Genomic DNA, 16,990 nt, shown 5'->3' with positions numbered 1-16,990 from the left:
CAATCGCAAGCTCATGACAAAACTTGTGGGGTAAAACTTCAAGCGCTAACTTTAAGAATCAAACAAACCAAACAAACTGCATTTCAAAGATTTTATTTTTTGACTAAAGTACACTTTTGGCCCTTAAAGTTTGGGGTTGTTTTAATTTTAGAGCTTCATGTTTGATTTCATTTTCATATTGACCCTACCATCCACTTTCGTTAGTAATCTAACCATTCAATTCGCTTCATGTTTAACTATTTCATGAAATACTAGCTTTAAAATGTATGGAATCTAGGAATTTCATTGTTATAGGCAAAAAAATCATATTATGGATGGTCAAATTACTAATGAAAATGGACGACAAGGGTAGTATGAAAATGGAATCAAACATGGAGGGCCAGAATCAAAATTTTGAAATGTAAAGGGCCAAAATCAAAACAACCCATTTTAAGGGCCAAAAGTGTACCTTAGTCTTATTTATTATTTGCTTTCCCCAACACATGGGGTAAAGGGAGTCGCATAAAGTTACAAATACATAACCTCTTTTCTTTTTCTTTTTTCAATATTTTAATAGGTATATAAAATATAAGTTAACCAACTTTGTCTCAAGATGTCTGTTAAATTGTTAATTGCCATCAGAAACCCATGTTGTGACTGCAACACTTGTGTAGGTCACTTATAATTATAAATGTTCAACTTGCAAGTAATAAAATAGTGTATTCAACTTGAAATTTGTTTGAATCTTACTTGTCCGCACAACCAGAACAGAAAGGACAAGGCAATGGCCAAGTATGAGTCTTTCCCTACAAACCACTGCTTGCCGCTCAACAAGAGCACCTCTAGAATCAAGAACATAGCGCTCACAGTGGGGCCCACCCAAACCTGCTGGTTCTTCCCGATTCAGTTCCTGTAATTAAAAACACATAAATTATGCTCAAAACATTAACGAAAGTGGCTACACAAAAAGTAGGATCCAACAGAAGTTTTCCTTGGTGAACATCAAAGATATGGTAATCAATGAGTGGATATGCTTAAACTTCCTTAATTAAGAGAGAGTCTAAGCTGACTTGATTTTTAATATCAGAACCGGAGTATCCAACCAATTCAAACCAAATTCAGATTTAAGATTTTGTTATTGAACCCAATATCTATCTAAGTTGCAGGACAATCTAATGTATTACAAGGATAATAATGACAAGGCACGATAGAGTGACATGGCACAAGGCCAATCAAGCATAAGAGTTCATTTCACATGTACCATATGGTTATTGTTGCTAAATCCAAATGTGCCAAGTTTATTATAGCACTGTAGTCAAATGCAAGCCAGAAGCTCGCCTAGGCGCTCGGGCAAAGCAAGGCACCACTAAGGCGCCTTAAAGGCTCTAAGGAGAGGGGCCTTTAGTGAGGCACTCGCCTTCAGAGCCAATGCGAGCAATGCGACTGCCTTAAGCCATGAAAAAGGCGCAAAGGCAAGAGCCCCAAGGTTTTTTTTTTTTTTTTGATAGATAACTAAAAATTTTATTAATAAACCAAAAAAAAAAAAAAAAAACCAGCCCGAGTACATTGGGGATGTACTTTGGGGGCGAAAATCAAGAACCCAAATTACAATGATCAAGTAAAAGAGGAAGAGAAAAACAAGAAAAATGCGACAGAGCCAAACTCCAACCAAGGAGTGTGTAGGAAAAAAGACTTAGTCCCTAGCAAGGACCGTTCACATCCCTCAAAACAGCGAGCATTTCTTTCCCTCCAAATACACCACATCAAGCAATGCGGCACAAGTCTCCAAAAATCTATATTGCGATGCCGCCCAAATTTACCTTGCCAAGATTCAAACAACTCAATAACCTTAAGTGGCATAACCCAATGCAGCCCAAACAAACAAAACACCAATGACCACAACTCCCAGGCTAAAGGACAATGAAGCAGAAGATGATCCACCGACTCTCCACACCTCTTACACATGTAACACCAATCAAGAACAAAAAAACGCCTTTTGCAAAGGTTATCAGTTGTAAGAATCTTACCTAAAGAAGCTGACCATGAGAAGAAAGCCACCCTTGGGGGAACCTTTGAGTGCCACACCAACCTCCAAGGGAACGAAAGGAAAGGAGGGTAGAAGGAGAGACAAAAACTACTAACCTAAAACCCTCTACTCCTAGTTAGCTTCCAACAAACCTTATCAGGGCCAACCCCCCACACTTTCGAAGAGTAAACAATGTCCATGAACCGATCAAAAGATTCTTCAAGGTTTTTTTTTTTTTTCACAGAAGTTTGTTGTGAAACCTATTATTAGATTATTGATTTAAAAAGGCATGTTATAAAACGTATAATTAGTTAAATTAATTTATAGAAATTTGTTGTAAAACTTATTGTTATATAGAAGCTTGTTGTAAAACCTATTTGTTAGAATAACTAATAGAGCCTAAACCATGGTAATCCTATTTTGAAATAATTTGATAGACCTAATTTATTCATGCAACACATTGAAAAAAAAAAACTAATTATAATATTTTGATACACTAGGTACATATGATTTAAGTTCTATATGTGTAATAAATATATTAAGAATTTGGCGCCTCGCTTTACTCAGGCTAGTGCCTTTTTGTCGCCTTACATCTCAGGCGATACAAGGCCTTGGCACCTTAAGGTCGCCTTTTGCTTTTGACTACCTTGATTGTAGTATTTGAAAATTGAAAGAAAACATGGATAATGACAAGTGCACATGTTACATTTCAGAAGAATCAAAATCTTATGTCCAACTTTCCCTCTACTGCTCTATGTTCCACCAATAAATACTTGCCACAAGTTTCCTTATTTAATTAAATCCTCCCATTGTACCTTTTCTTAATTTAATTACCCAAAATAAATTAAGAAACCAAACAAACCATCACCATCAACCTTGGCCGGCGCCGGCCACTGCCGCCCTTGATGTCACTGATCACGGCAACCACTTTCGCCCTATCTACACTGCCGGACATACAAGCAAATGCCACCAATCACCATCACTCCACCAAAAAAAACCCAACAAATCCAAAACCACCATCAATTATTGGTTTCTTTTACCTTCTACGAGATGGTTAATAATTCATTAGTTGGGTTTAAATAGATTGACACACATTCAAGCAAGTTTGTTCAAGTTTGCTTGAGGAAACCCATTTACTTAGTTCAAGACCAATTTGCTTGAGGAGGTCAATTCTTTGAACATAACTTTCGCAAGTGGCTGTTAAGCCATTTAAATGACTAAAATTGCTCCAATAAAGGGGGATTATAATTAATAAAAAACAGAATTCATAATATCATTTGCAAACAACCTCTGTGTGATGGTGGTTCCAAATTTATTGAGTTTTTTTGGTGGTGGAGTGATGGTGGTTGGTGGGATTGAGAGTGGTGGTGGGATTTGCTTGGATGTCCAGAGGTGGTGTAGATCTGGCAACGTTGGTTGCCGTGACCAGTGATGTCAAGTGCGACAGTGGTTGCCTTGGCCAGTGACGTCAAGCACAGCGGTGGCTAGCGCTGACCAAGGTTGGTGGTGGTGGTGTGTTTGGTTTATTAATTTATTTTGGGAAACTAAATTTAAAAAAAAAATAAAAAAATAAAAAAAAAAAGGTATAATAGGAGGATTTAATTAAATAAGGAAACATGAGGCAAGTTTTTATTGGTGGAACATAAAGTGGCACAAATATTTTGATTCATTTTAGGAATTTGTTAGAAGTAGAAGCCATGAGCATTATTAAATCTAGCATGTGCATGTGCCTCTATCTAATTTTCCCTCCAATTTTCAAGTACTACAACAAACTTGGTACATATGGATAACAAATATGGCCCATGTTTAATGGACCCTTTGGCTTGAATGGCCATGTGCTAGGTCAGCCTCTCATGCCACATCATCGTCACCCTTGTAAGGCATTAGACTCCTACATCAATTAGTCTCTAGTTGGACGGGGTCTCCTAGATAACATTAAGTTAACCCAACTAGGTTGTAACCTAGAAGGCATTACGAATTCTCACACACCCCCACCCCCCCCCCCCCCCCAAAAAAAAAAAAAAAAAAAAAAATCCAGTACAATTCCTAGGGTACACAACCTCTGGAACCAAGCAACAAGGACCCTGGCTGCAGTAGAAGAACAATAAAACTAATATTTATCTTCTCTCTGAGAAATCTGTGATTCTTCTGTTCTTTTCATTTTTTTTGAGCTGCTACAGGGAGATTGCTTAGGGAGCCTTATTTCTGGTTCTTGTTTTGGGTGTTCCTCCCTGAGGTTCTGTACTCTGTGATTTTTGTACTGTGTTTTCTTTGATAATAAAATCTCTGCTTGATTATCAAAATAAATTAATAAAAGGTTGTACACACATAAATTGGTAAGTAGTACATTTCTCATATACACAAGGTTAGTAGTCAAAGTAAAAGGAATTATATCTTATAATATAAGTCATTGGAACAAACTTTCCATTCCACCAATGCTCTCTCTCTCTCTCTGAGTTGAGAGGAGGCCCGGCTACCTCGAATTAGCCACAAATCCTGTTATAGTTTTATTTCCTAGGGACAGTATGGGGGGATTTCGTAGTTTCTTTATTGAATCTAAGCTGTTCCAGTTGGTGATTGAGGAAGGTGGGAATTTTTTCTCCCTTAAGATCTTGAACGGGGTAAATACTACATGCAATCAGTGTTTATGGGCAAGAGTGCAGCTCTTTGGACAATGTGGAATCTGGAACACACCGTGAGTGGGGTTAGTCCTAAACAATTCTTTACGTTCAGGGAAGGGGATATTGCTTACACGATGCAGCGGGGGTTCAACTCGTATGGGCAGTACTTATCAGTGACAGAGCTTAAGGTAGGTGGGCTGCGGCGAACTATTTTTATTCCTGCCGGAAAATTACAACAAGGATGGAGAACCTTTGGGATTGAATTAAGAGGCTACTGGAACCTTCTCAATATGCGTTGGGTGGATCGAAATTTGTACCGTTCAGGTTTAAGCAAATCCCAAAATATCAACCTGCCAGGTCTTATGTGGAGGCTGTCAAAGTTCCAGTACAGGCAAGGTTGAAGCAGGTTCAGCATCCCCTCCGCAAAGAAAAAGTTCAGGCTGGTACTGTGATGAATTTGGTGGAGTTTCCAAGTGATTATTCTTGCACACAGGTAGCAGTTTCTGGAACTCAGGCTGGTAGTTGTTCCCAGTCAGCCGTGGGTGGTGGTGAGGGATGGAAAGATGGTATTAACGGTAAGAATAATTTTGAGGAGAAAATCCCGGAAGGTAATAAATGCAATATTTCCTTGAAGCCCAATTTGAATTCAAATATGTTTGAGTTTGGAAAGTTATGTGATAAGAGGAAGGGACGTTGGCTAGGGAGAGGTTTGACTGTGAATGTGAATGAATTTGGAAAGAGGCGGGTATCTTGGGATGGTGTTAAAGGTGTTAAACAGGCTGGAAAATGGGTGAGTAAGACTTCCCATAATATTAGTGTGGGTCTGGGCTCAGCCAAATAGAATGCCCAAGCCTTGTTGGGCAAAAAAGAACTCACTTTGGGCCTGGGTCTGTCAAGCCCACTATCTTTTGAGGCTGGCGAGAGTTCAACTTCTGGACTTAAGGCTCTGGAGGCTTCACATCAGACTGGATTAAGTATGCCGAGCTCAGGTAGGAGTGCCACGAAGGAAGTTGAGAGCTCAAGGACCACACCCACCGTATCGGAGCAACATGCGACGCCGTTGTGGGTATCGGTGGCCATGAATCCATCCTTAGCAGTGACGGAAGTGGCGGGCAAGGGAGAAGAGGACATCACGATCCCTCTAGCTCAGGCACCCACTGTGTCGACTGGACCAGCGGTGGTGGTTCAAGCCTCCCACGTTATAACCTCGCCGATCAAAGAGCTGGGTGGGTCAGAACTAGTGCCGGTTGGGCCATCGGACATGATATCGGAACCGGCAACGAATCCGATAGTACCGGCGAAAGTTTCTTTGGATATTCCAGAGGCATCGGTGGTTGGGGAGGAGGATTTTGTGGGTTTGGAAGGTCCGGGTAATTTTGTTTTTGAGGGAGCTCAATTATCTGGCCCAACTATAAAGGATTTGGTGGGAGACTTAGATAAGTCTTGGGGTAATTCCAGAGACTGGATTTTACAATTACATGATGGCAGGCAACTAGTGCTCCCATTGTCTCTGTATCGTTCTCCAGATAGTATGTCAGTCAGCTCAAGTTTGGAGGGACATTGTGTACCAGGTAATGACTTGTACTTATGAAGGGCAGAGGGTTAGTTGGGCAGATGAGTGTGCGGGGCTAGTAGAGTATTTTCCAGGGTCAGAGAGTGAGTTGTGGGAAGTTGGTGAAACGCTGAAGTTGTGTGAGGATGGTGATGAGCCATTAGTTGTGTTACCTTTGGCCACGGAAGGTCCGACGGAGTTGGAGTCTAGTCAAGTGCAAGAGATTGGGTGTAAGGAGAGTGTGGATAGTTGCCAACTATCACAGTTGGTAACCAATAGGATAAAGGCTTTCAAGAAATCTGTGGACACTTCATTGGAAGGTTTTGAGGAGCAGATTACTGGTTTGTTATTAGCCATTGAGACCAAAAAGAAAGATAAAAAGAAACGTGAGGTGGGTGATCAAACGAAGTTGGTCAAGTCAGGCCAGAAAGGGCAACGGGAGTTGAAGAATCTGTTGACATCTTTGAAGGTTGAGTATGATCTAAATAAAGCAAGGAGTGTAAGTTCTGAGCGGGCTCTAGTGTCTTATCAATGAATGTGAAGATTATTTCTTGGAATGTAAGAGGGTTGAATGAGCAGGATAAAAGGCTCAGGGTTAGAAACTTGATTAGAAAGTGGGGGCCAAATGTGGTTTGTCTTCAAGAAACCAAAATGGGGTTGATTAATAGAGCGGTGATTCGTAACTTGTGGGGTGGACAACATGTTGATTGGTCTTATTTAGGTTCTTGTGGAGCTTCTGGTGGGGTGTTAGTGATGTGGGATACTCGAGTTGTGAATAAAATGGAGGAAGCAGTGGGGAGATTTTCGGTTTCTTGTAAGTTTACAAATGTGTCAAATCAGTTTGTTTGGGCGTTTTCTAGTGTTTACGGTCCTAATTTACACAGAGACAGGAAGTTTTTATGGGAGGAACTTTGTGGCTTGAATAGCTAGTGGAGTGTCCTATGGTGTGTGGGTGGGGACTTCAATGTGGTTAGGTTCCCTTCCGAACGATTGGGGTCTAATTCTTTCACTACTGCTATGCAGGAGTTCTCCAATTTTATTTCGGAACAGGGTCTCATTGACTTGCCATTGCAAGGGGGTTCTTTTACTTGGTCAAATTCTAGAGAAGTTGTCTCGAAGGCTAGGCTGGATAGATTCTTGTTTTCTGCAGATTGGGAGGATAGGTTTCCAACAGTTTCTCAAAGACGGATGTCTAGGTTGTGCTTGGATCATTTTCCAATTGTCCTTGAGGGTGGATCCTTCCAGAGAGGGAGTATGCCGTTTAGATTTGAGAATATGTGGCTCAAGGATGAAGGTTTTGTGGATAGGGTTCGGTCTTGGTGGGATTCCTATCAGGTTCATGGTGCACCGAGTTTCATTCTGGCCAATAAATCGAAGCTCTTAAAAAATGATTTGAAAAGATGGAATGTGGAGGTGTTTGGTCATGTTGAAGTTCGGATTAAAAAATTGTGGAAGGACCTAAGTGTTTTTGAGAATATGGAGGAGAGTCGGGGTTTATCAGTAGAGGAAAGGGTAGAAATGGGTAGAATCCGTGATGAGTTAGAACAAGCTACTCTGTTGGAAGAAATAAGTTGAACGCAAAAATCTAGAATTCTTTGTGTTAAGGAAGGTGACAGGAACACTAAATTTTTTCATCGCATAGCTAACTCTCATAGGAGGGTTAATTCTATTGAGAGGCTTATGGTGGATGGGGTATTGTCTTCAGACCCGGCTGCCATAGCAAACTGTATCTCTCAGTTTTATAAGCAGCTTTATTTGGAGAATGTGGCTAATAGACCTATATTAGATGATGTGGAGTTTGCTAGTATCTCGGTGGAAGATGCAAGTTGGCTAGATAGGCCTTTTGAGGAAGAAGAGGTAGTTGAGGTGATTAATGGTTTCAATGGTGACAAGGCACCTGGTCCAGATGGCTTTTCAATGGCATTCTTCCAGTCTTGTTGGGGCATTTTGAAAACAGAAATTATGGCTGTGTTCCACAACTTCCATACTTAGGCGGTGTTTAAGAAGAGTCTTAATGCCTCCTTCCTTGCCCGTATTCCTAAGAAAGTGGATGCTGTGGAGGTCAAGGACTTTCGGCCCATTAGCTTAGTTGGCGGGATTTATAAGATTATCTCTAAGGTGTTGGCTAATCGCCTTCGTAGGGTGGTGCATGGGCTTATTTCGAATTCACAAAATGCTTTTGTGAGGGGTAAACAGATTTTGGATTCCGTCCTGATTGCTTCTGAATGTATTGATAGTAGATTGAAGTCAGGAGTTCCAGGTGTGTTATGTAAATTGGATGTGGAAAAGGCATATGATCATGTGTGCTGGGATTTTTTAATGTATATGCTGCAGCGTTGTGGTTTCTCTGAGAAATTGAGAAAATGGATATGGTATTGCATTTCAACTATAAAGTTTTCTATTCTGATCAATGGTAGCCCATCTGATTTCTTTGGTAGCTCTAGAGGGCTTCGGCAAGGGGATCCTTTATCTCCGTTGTTGTTTGATATTGTGATGGAGGCACTAAGCTGTATGTTGGATGTGGCTGCCTCCGCTGGGCAATTCTCAGGTTTTTCTGTGGGTAGTACGGCTGGTTCATCAGTGATGGTGTCTCACCTTTTATTTGCAGATGACACTCTGATTTTTTGTGATGCTAAACCTTCTCAGATTGCTAATTTGAGGGCGATACTTGCTAAATTTGAGGAGGTCTCAAGGCTTCATATTAATTTGGGGAAGTCTGAGCTGGTTCCTGTTGGTGGGGTACACAATTTGGAGGATTTGGTGGGTCTGTTGGGGTGTGGGCAGTCTTCTTTGCCCTTGAAATATTTGGGTCTTCCTTTAGGTGCCAAATTTAAGGATTTATCTATTTGGAATCCTATCCTAGAGAGAATGGAGAGGAGATTAGCAGGTTGGAAGAGAATGTATTTATCTAGAGAGGGTAAGGTGACTCTCATTAAAAGCTCACTCTTGTCTTTACCTACATACTTTTTTTCCCTTCTTCCTTTACCAGGGAAGGTGGCAAAGCGTATGGAGAAATTACAGAGAGACTTTCTGTGGAATGGGATTGGTGGTGAACCTAAAATACATTTAGTTAATTGGGCCAAGGTTTGTAGGCCTTTGCAGTTGGGGGGGTTGGGTATACGACGGTTGGGGAACTTTAATTCTGCCTTGCTAGGTAAATGGTTGTGGAGGTATGGCATGGAGACTGATGCTTTATGGAGGAGGGTTATAGAGGCAAAATATGGGAATATTTGGGGTGGATGGTGTACGAAAAAGGTGACAAGTCCTTATGGAGTCAGCCTGTAGAGATACATTAGAAGTGGCTGGTTGAACTTCTCTAAATTCCTTGTTTATGATGTGGGGGATGGTACTAGAGTGAAATTTTGGAAGCATGTGTGGTGTGGGGATGGAACTTTCCAAGAGGCATTTCCAGAGCTTTATCGTCTTAGTAGGTCAAAGGATTCTTCGGTGGCTGAAGTTATGGGTTGGTCTGCTGGGAGGTTTCACTGGAATGTGCAATTTCGTCGTCCACCACAAGATTAGGAAGAAGAAGCCTTTGACCGGTTTATGGAATTGGTCTATTCTTCGACGGTGCGGGGGTTTGGTCCTGATAAGGTTTATTGGAAACCTGCAAGGAATAGAGGTTTTGAGGTTAGAGGTTATTATAACTCATTCTACCCTCCTACTTTTGTTTCTTTTCCATGGAGAATGATATGGCAATCAAAGGTTCCCCCAAGGGTGGTGTTTTTTTCTTGGTCTGCTTCCTTGGGTAAGATCTTAACAACAGATAACCTTCGTAAAAGACGAGTGATGGTGCTTGACTAGTGTTATATGTGTAAGAGAAGTGGGGAGTCGGTGGATCATCTTCTACTTCATTGCTCCATAGCTTGGGAGTTGTGGTCCATGGTTTTCTGCTTGTTTGGTATTCAATGGGTTATGCCTCATACTGTTCTTGAGTTGTTTGAGGCTTGGCAAGGAAAGTTTGTGCGACATCGCCATATTGATGTTTGGAGAATGGTGCCTCATTGCTTGATTTGGTGCATTTGGCGTGAAAGGAATGATAGAAGTTTTGAGGGTTGTGAACGCTCTTTATTGGAGCTTAAGTCTTTTTTCCTACACACTCTCTTTGAATGGAGTGTGGTTTTTTCTCATTTTTCTTGTTCTTCCTTTTCTTTGTTTCTTGACCGTTGTTCTTTTGTTTCCTGACTTGTGCCCCCATAGTACATCCCCAATGTACTCGGTTTGGCAATATTTTTATTATTAATAATATTCTTACGTTATTTATCAAAAAAGTCATTGGAACAAGTCCGTAAGAAAATCAAGAAAACAGGTCAGATTAAATTAACTGCCAAAAAGCATAATCAACATCTCTCTAGAATTACAAGAATTATGCTCTGATCATTAAATCTTATTTCAATTGACTGAACTAAGACTAAAACACTAACAATACTAAGGGAACATGCTTGCATTGAAAGGCATAACTACACATTTGAGTAGGCATGAGGTGAAAGAAAACATTGTTAAGGTTCAAACCTTTATAAGAGAAATTAAGCGCTGTCTGAGCCCAGAATTGATAAGATCTTCTAGATATTTCTGAACATCTGATACTATATCAGTGTCAAGACCCTGATCCAGCACAACAGCCTGCAGCAACAGTTAAAGAATTCATTAGAAAGAACAAAGGCCAACTTACAACCAAAGGCGCTAAGAGAATGGGATGGACAAGGCAAACACATACCCTAAATAGCGTATAGAGGGCTGTTATAAGATCTCTTCTCTCAGTATAATAAAGTCCTGCTGCAAGGCGCAAAATCTCCGATGGGTCTCGTCCCATTAAACTCCACTAGAAACAAAAAACAATATAAAACTTATCAAGAAAAATCAAGCAATAAAACAGATATGAGACAGTAGTGCCAAAAACGAAAAGTGTATACAAAAAAATGAAAGCCCAAATTCACCTCTTGATTCGCTGAAACAAGCAAACGTACACAATCTATTTCATTGAGATGAAGGTCATCACTCAATTTCAGAGCCTGTAATCCATCACAATATCAAAAATAAATATAGAAATTATGTGATAAAAAAAAATTTAAATAAAATAAAAAAACTGCATTGTAGGACCATAATCATTACTCCTTCCATAAAAAATATAAAAGTTCATAACTGGTACAATGCATAAACGATTGAAACTGCTAATCAAAACTTCCATGAATATAGGAAAATAAAACAATTCATTAATCGGTCATACTACAAGTATTCTCGCTAAAACATGTACTGAACACGAAAATCGCACCAAAATCCAGAGGTAATTTTTCCTTCCCTACATTTTCACAATGGAACTGAGTAGGAGACAAACTTACAATACGGACATCCTGATCATCGAGCGAAATGGGCGGCGAATCCGGAAGCCTAACTTCCCTTAACTGCACTTGTGCCCGGTCCGAGGGTTTCGGAGGCTTACAACAACAACAACAAAATTAACAACAACCAAATAATGAATCAGAAGAGCAACACCAGTAACTAAATAAGCTGCGATTACATTTCAATTTTCACAAAGAATCAGAGTAACAGTAAAGAAAGGCAGAAATGGCAAAATAACCAAATTCAATTATGCTGAAAGGGTTACCGGGAATGAGAGGAGGGATTGGAGGGAGGAGACGGAGTTGCGAATGGCGTGCATGAGCTCGATGCGCTGAGCGGGAGTCGGAGGCGAAGGGCCGAGGAGGGCCGATTCGATTGTGGATAGGAGTTGCTTCGGCGTGACCATTGTGGTGGTGGTAGTAGTAGGAGTAGGAGTAGTAGTGTGAGAAAAGGTCGAAACCCTAGGAGAGAGAAAGAGACAAGTGTGGAGAAGTGTATTGGAATTGTGCAGAATGGAAATTTTGGGGGGGCGAAAGGGCGGGAAATAGGTTGAAGACGAGAAAATTGCGAGAGAGAGAGAGAGAGAGAGAGAGAGAAACAGTGAGAAAGTTTCAGTAAACCCTACATAAGCCCTGAGAAATTTCAAATTAGTGAAAAATGAAAATGTTTTTCTCAAAATAAAAAGGTGCGAGTTTATATTATTTTTAAGTCTGATGACTCTCAGTCAAAAAAAAAAAAGTCTGAAGACTGAACCCTTTTTTTTTTTTTTTAAATGAGCGCTTGCAAGGCGCGTGTTCATCTCGTCCTATCAAGTTTAAATTTGGGCAAATTACATTTTCTTATTCTAAATTATCATCGCGACCAAAAATTATAATTTTGTTTCAATGTTTTCTTGAATATCTATTTTAGTGTTAAATTTGATGGAGTTTTTCATTGAAAGACCAAATTCTGTCAAAATGAATCACAAAACAAATTATATGGAGTTAAGTGTAATGCATTTTTAAAATTAGGGTTAATTATGCATTTCAATAGTTTAAAAGGTCAGGTGTATTCGAGATGATAATTTAGGATAGAAAAATATAATTTGCCTTTCAAAATTTCTACTTTCATAAATAAATAAGGTTAATTATATGCAAGCTTGTGCAATTTTAAAGTCTATGGGCAAGCAAGATCACAAATGGTGGTGGAGGTAATTTTCTTACAACAATTAAAATTATAAACACTTTGAATTTCACAGCTTTTTCACATATGAGGTACAAGATTGTGATTATTGCAATATCACTTTCACATGGAACGGATGTTATGGGTTGAAACTCTCTAAAAAAAAAAAAAATTCACACGAGTCCCTTATTGACATTACCTTTATTATACTTCAGTTACAACTTATAACTTAGTAATTATAAAAATAAAAATAGTAAAATATGTTATGGATCTAGACTTATTGATTCTCTTAGGAACAACCATCATGATGGAATTAATACTCTATCTGGAAAATTACCAAACCTTACCAAATGCTCATCGGCATTTTCATTTTTTGATGGGTGATTTTAGGGGTGTTCGTGGTGCGATTTTGGGCTATTCTTAGCAACACGCTTTGTGATGCGATTTAGTCAAAATTATAATAGCGCCGCACTTCATTTTTACATTCACTTGTGCGGTGAGGTGCGGTGCGGTTTAGAGTTTAGCCAAAACCATAATCGCACCACACTTCATTTTTGCGATCACATATGCGGTGTAGCATCTATAATGCGGTTTGAAGTCGGTATATTTTTCAAATTTTGGATTTATCCTACCCAGCCCAAAATTGATTTTTTCCCTTTGTTTTGGGCCAAGTTTTAAACTATTGAGTTAATTTTTCTTTATTTTGGGATATCTTTCCAAATCAACACTTGTTAGGGTTATTAATTTTTTTTTTTTTTTGAAAACTAGGGTTATTAAACTATTAATAATATATTTAATATTAAAAAATATATTAATATATCAGGGTGCAATGCAGTACAGTTTTCTTATTATAAAACCACAAATTGCACTGCATCATGCAGTGTGGTGTACTGTTACTTGCAGTGCGGTACAGTTATGCCATTTTGCAAGCGATTTTGGTGTAATTTTTATGGTTTGTGCAGTTTTTGCAGTTTGGTGAACACCCCTAAGAGTTTTACGTAAAATGACTTCTAGTAGTTGTTAATTGAGCATGCTGATACAAATTTGTAACCCATTCAAACCTTACTCCAAGGATGAGTTGAAAGAAATATTTAATAAGATAAATGAGATGAAAAATAAATTTTTAAAAACTATTTCGAAAGAAAAAATAAAATAATATATTAAAAAAATATTTATTATATTTCTATATATTATATATTAAGTTGCATATATGGTATTGAACTAAGTGAAGATTACAACTCTTATACTAGAGTTGTTCCCTATCTACAAGATGGCCCCTCACAACATCTAAAAGTAGAGTTTAGGGTCCACTTGGATTGAGGAGAGGGAGTGGAGGAGAGTAGAGTAGAGTAAAGTAAAATGTAAATTACACCCTCTAAGTTTGACTGAAATTAATTTCAGTCTTCTAACTTTACTTTTGTTCAATTAAATCCTTTTAAGTTTCAAATTTATTTAATTTAGGTCTTCTGTTCAATTTTGTTAATAAAAATATTTCAAAGATTTTTTATGTGAGAATTTTTTTTTCAAATTTTTTTATTAGTTAATTGCATACTTTATGACAAATTTTAATGGAATTGGACAAAGGACCGTAATTGAATAAATTTGAAACTTAGAGGATTCAATTAAATGAAAGTAAAGTTAAAGGACTGAAATGAATTTTAATCAAACTTAGAGGATACAATTTGCATAACCAATTAATTATTTACCCCCTTTCTAAAAGTGTAATGCATGTCATGGCTAAACATTGTTGATGCAGTTGGAATAGTCGGGCTAGTTTCTCACGAATCCTAACAAAGATCACTAGCAAGCAATATAGTGTATTTTCAAATATCTGAGAGGCAGCTTTAAACCAATATTGGAGGGTTATACATCTACAAACTAGTGAGTAACAAGTTCAATGCACTAATAATTTTAACAAATGGTGTTTGGTACACATAAATGGCTTATCAATCTAAACAAATTTAATTTTAACCAATGGTCTCCCACATTCAATACACAATGAAGTTTAACAAATTTAATTGAAGAATATGGCTTATAAATCTTCTTCCTTGGTGAGTTGAAGAAAAATATGGTTAAGCTGTATGGTACATAGAATTTGATTTTCTTCATTTCAAAGTGAAATGGGAAGTGTTCACTAAAAGTCATAATTCAAAGTGGAATAAACCTAGGATCTAATTTCACCAACTCATTTAAACTTTAATTGTGGTTAATCTAAATTAGAGTTAATGAGTTGCTAGTCTACACAAAACTGAAGCTCAATAAACATTATGTTTGAAATGAGAGAATGGAAGACTGGGGAAAGAAAAGAGAGAGAAAAATATGATTTTCCATTATTTTGGTTGAAATGAAAGTGAGAGAAAATAAAATGGAGTGTATAGAGTTTTCCACCTAAGCCCACCATTTTTTTTCTCCAAAATGGGGAACAAAGATGAGAAAACATTGCATTGAGGGGGAAAAAAAAAAGCTACAAAAGTACTCATACTTTTTCATTATTCTTTAATAATAAGGGTATAATAGTAATTTACTCTTTATTTATCTATTTTTCCATTCTCTCTACCAAACACACATGATGGCAAACAAGTGTATTTTCTATGTTCTTAACATTTTCTACTTTCCCACTTTCCATTTTCTCCACCAAAGAACTTACTAGTCAAGTCACATCACCAACCAAATGGGAAATATTACTCTATTGTAAGAGAATCCTTTGATGGCTATGTTTAGCAAAATGTGTGACTAGTGTGGTTGCCACACAGGGAGTTTCAACCACATAATTCTCTTTGGCTGGCAAGCACCATTAAATTGCCTTTCTATTTAAAATTGATTCATATTTAAAATTCCCTAATTGCCCGTTTGGTTCCACTTTAAGGAGCTCAAAATGCGCGTTTTCTAGCTCAAAACCCAAAACTCGTGTTTGGTAAATTATTGCAAACATGCGTTATCAAAGTTTATTTTTCCAGTATGAAGGAATTCTGTGTTTGCATGTGGCATCTTTGAGCTGTAATTGCAAATTGCAACAAATGCAAAAATATTACTGTTAGAAAAGTTTTACCTTCTACGTAATTTACCCTCAGCTTTTTCTCAAAAATCCAATTTTACCCCTGACAAAATAAGCTGGTGATTGCTTTCAATCTCATAGTGGCACCTGAATTCTTCACAAAAATTTGAGAAATCTCACTGTGCTGCGCTTGGAATTTGTTTCCCTTTCTTTTTCTTTTTTCCTTCAATTGGTATTGCTTGTTTGTTTGTTTTAACAAGCTTTAATGGACTGACAGCCTATGGTGGGTTTTTTGAAGTCTGCAAACCCAAGAAGGGGGAGAAACTCTTTATATTACATTTTCTGGATCGGTTGGAAACTTCATTGGACAGTATGCCAAACTATTTGGTTACTATGTTGTTGGCTGCGCTGGAAGCAACCAAAAAAGGTCACACTCATGCATTACTTTTTGACTTTGTTAGCAATCTGAAGTAGTAATTTGCATGGTTTTAATCTTACATAAAAACTTAATTTTTATAATGAACTTGTTATATATAGGTGGGATTTCTTAAGGAAAAGCTTGGATTTGATGATGCCTTCAACTACAAGAAAGAAAAAGATTTGAAATCAGCTTTGAAAAGGTCAGAACATCAAGTTTACACTAAAGATTATAGTTGGAAGCTGATTAAATATGAATTAATTAATATAGTTGATTGTATGTGGTTGAATTTGATTCTACTACAGACACTTCCCACATGGAATTGACATGTATTTCGACAACTTCGGGGGTGAGATGCTAGAAGCAACAGTTGCTAACATGAATGCTTTTGGTACAGTTGTTGTTTTTGGGGCAATCTCCGAGTACATAGATGTTGGAAAGCAAACAAGTTTAAAGATGCTGTATGTTGTTAACAAGAGGATCAGAATCCAAGGATGTTTACCCACTGATTGTATGAATGTGTATGCAGATTTTATATCAACAACTTCAGATCACCTTCGTACTGGAAATATGCAGGCACTTGAAGACATCACACTTGGTTTGGAGAACATTCCCTCAGCTTTTGTTGGACTGTTTCGTGGTGTTAAGATTGCAGACGAGTGAATGAGAAGAAAAATAAAATAAAATATAGTATAAATAAATAAAACTCATTTTGTTTGATAAATAAAAGGGAATAAAAATTCCCTGTTTATCATTTTTTGTTGTTGTGGTAATGGATATTGTTATTATATAATACCCTTTCACGTGGACATCTTATCTATGCAGTATGCATACAAGATACTTCTGGCAATTTATCTATTTTTAATCCAGATACTTTTGGCAATTTAATTGATAAGAA

At 37.9% G+C, this 16,990-nt stretch overlaps 1 protein-coding gene and 1 pseudogene across 3 annotated transcripts in view; one reads left to right on the top strand and one right to left on the bottom strand.

Moving 5' to 3' along the window:
• Nucleotides 1-12,167, bottom strand: part of LOC126715376 (nuclear pore complex protein NUP205) — a 44,788-nt gene extending 32,621 nt beyond the window's left edge. For 2 of the 3 annotated variants that reach the window (XM_050415950.1, XM_050415951.1), the window contains exons 1-6: nt 11,784-12,163; nt 11,518-11,613; nt 11,116-11,190; nt 10,896-11,000; nt 10,691-10,801; nt 730-889 (exon numbers count right to left, since the gene is read on the bottom strand). In XM_050415950.1, the coding sequence (XP_050271907.1) occupies nt 730-889; nt 10,691-10,801; nt 10,896-11,000; nt 11,116-11,190; nt 11,518-11,613; nt 11,784-11,924 (688 nt within the window). In that variant the 5' untranslated portion in view covers nt 11,925-12,163. Of the gene's footprint in view, nt 1-729; nt 890-10,690; nt 10,802-10,895; nt 11,001-11,115; nt 11,191-11,517; nt 11,614-11,783 lie in introns of all 3 variants that reach the window. The other variant, XM_050415952.1, reaches the window with a different exon arrangement.
• Nucleotides 12,168-15,609: 3,442 nt separating this feature from the next.
• LOC126704400 ((+)-pulegone reductase-like) lies at nt 15,610-16,755 on the top strand (annotated as a pseudogene).
• Nucleotides 16,756-16,990: the final 235 nt, after the last annotated feature.

The sequence above is a fragment of the Quercus robur genome, chromosome 2, assembly GCF_932294415.1.
Source record: "Quercus robur chromosome 2, dhQueRobu3.1, whole genome shotgun sequence".
Lineage (NCBI taxonomy): Eukaryota > Viridiplantae > Streptophyta > Magnoliopsida > Fagales > Fagaceae > Quercus > Quercus robur.
The sequence above is the reverse complement of the archived record's forward strand: the minus strand, read 5'-3'. Positions and strand labels throughout refer to the sequence as shown.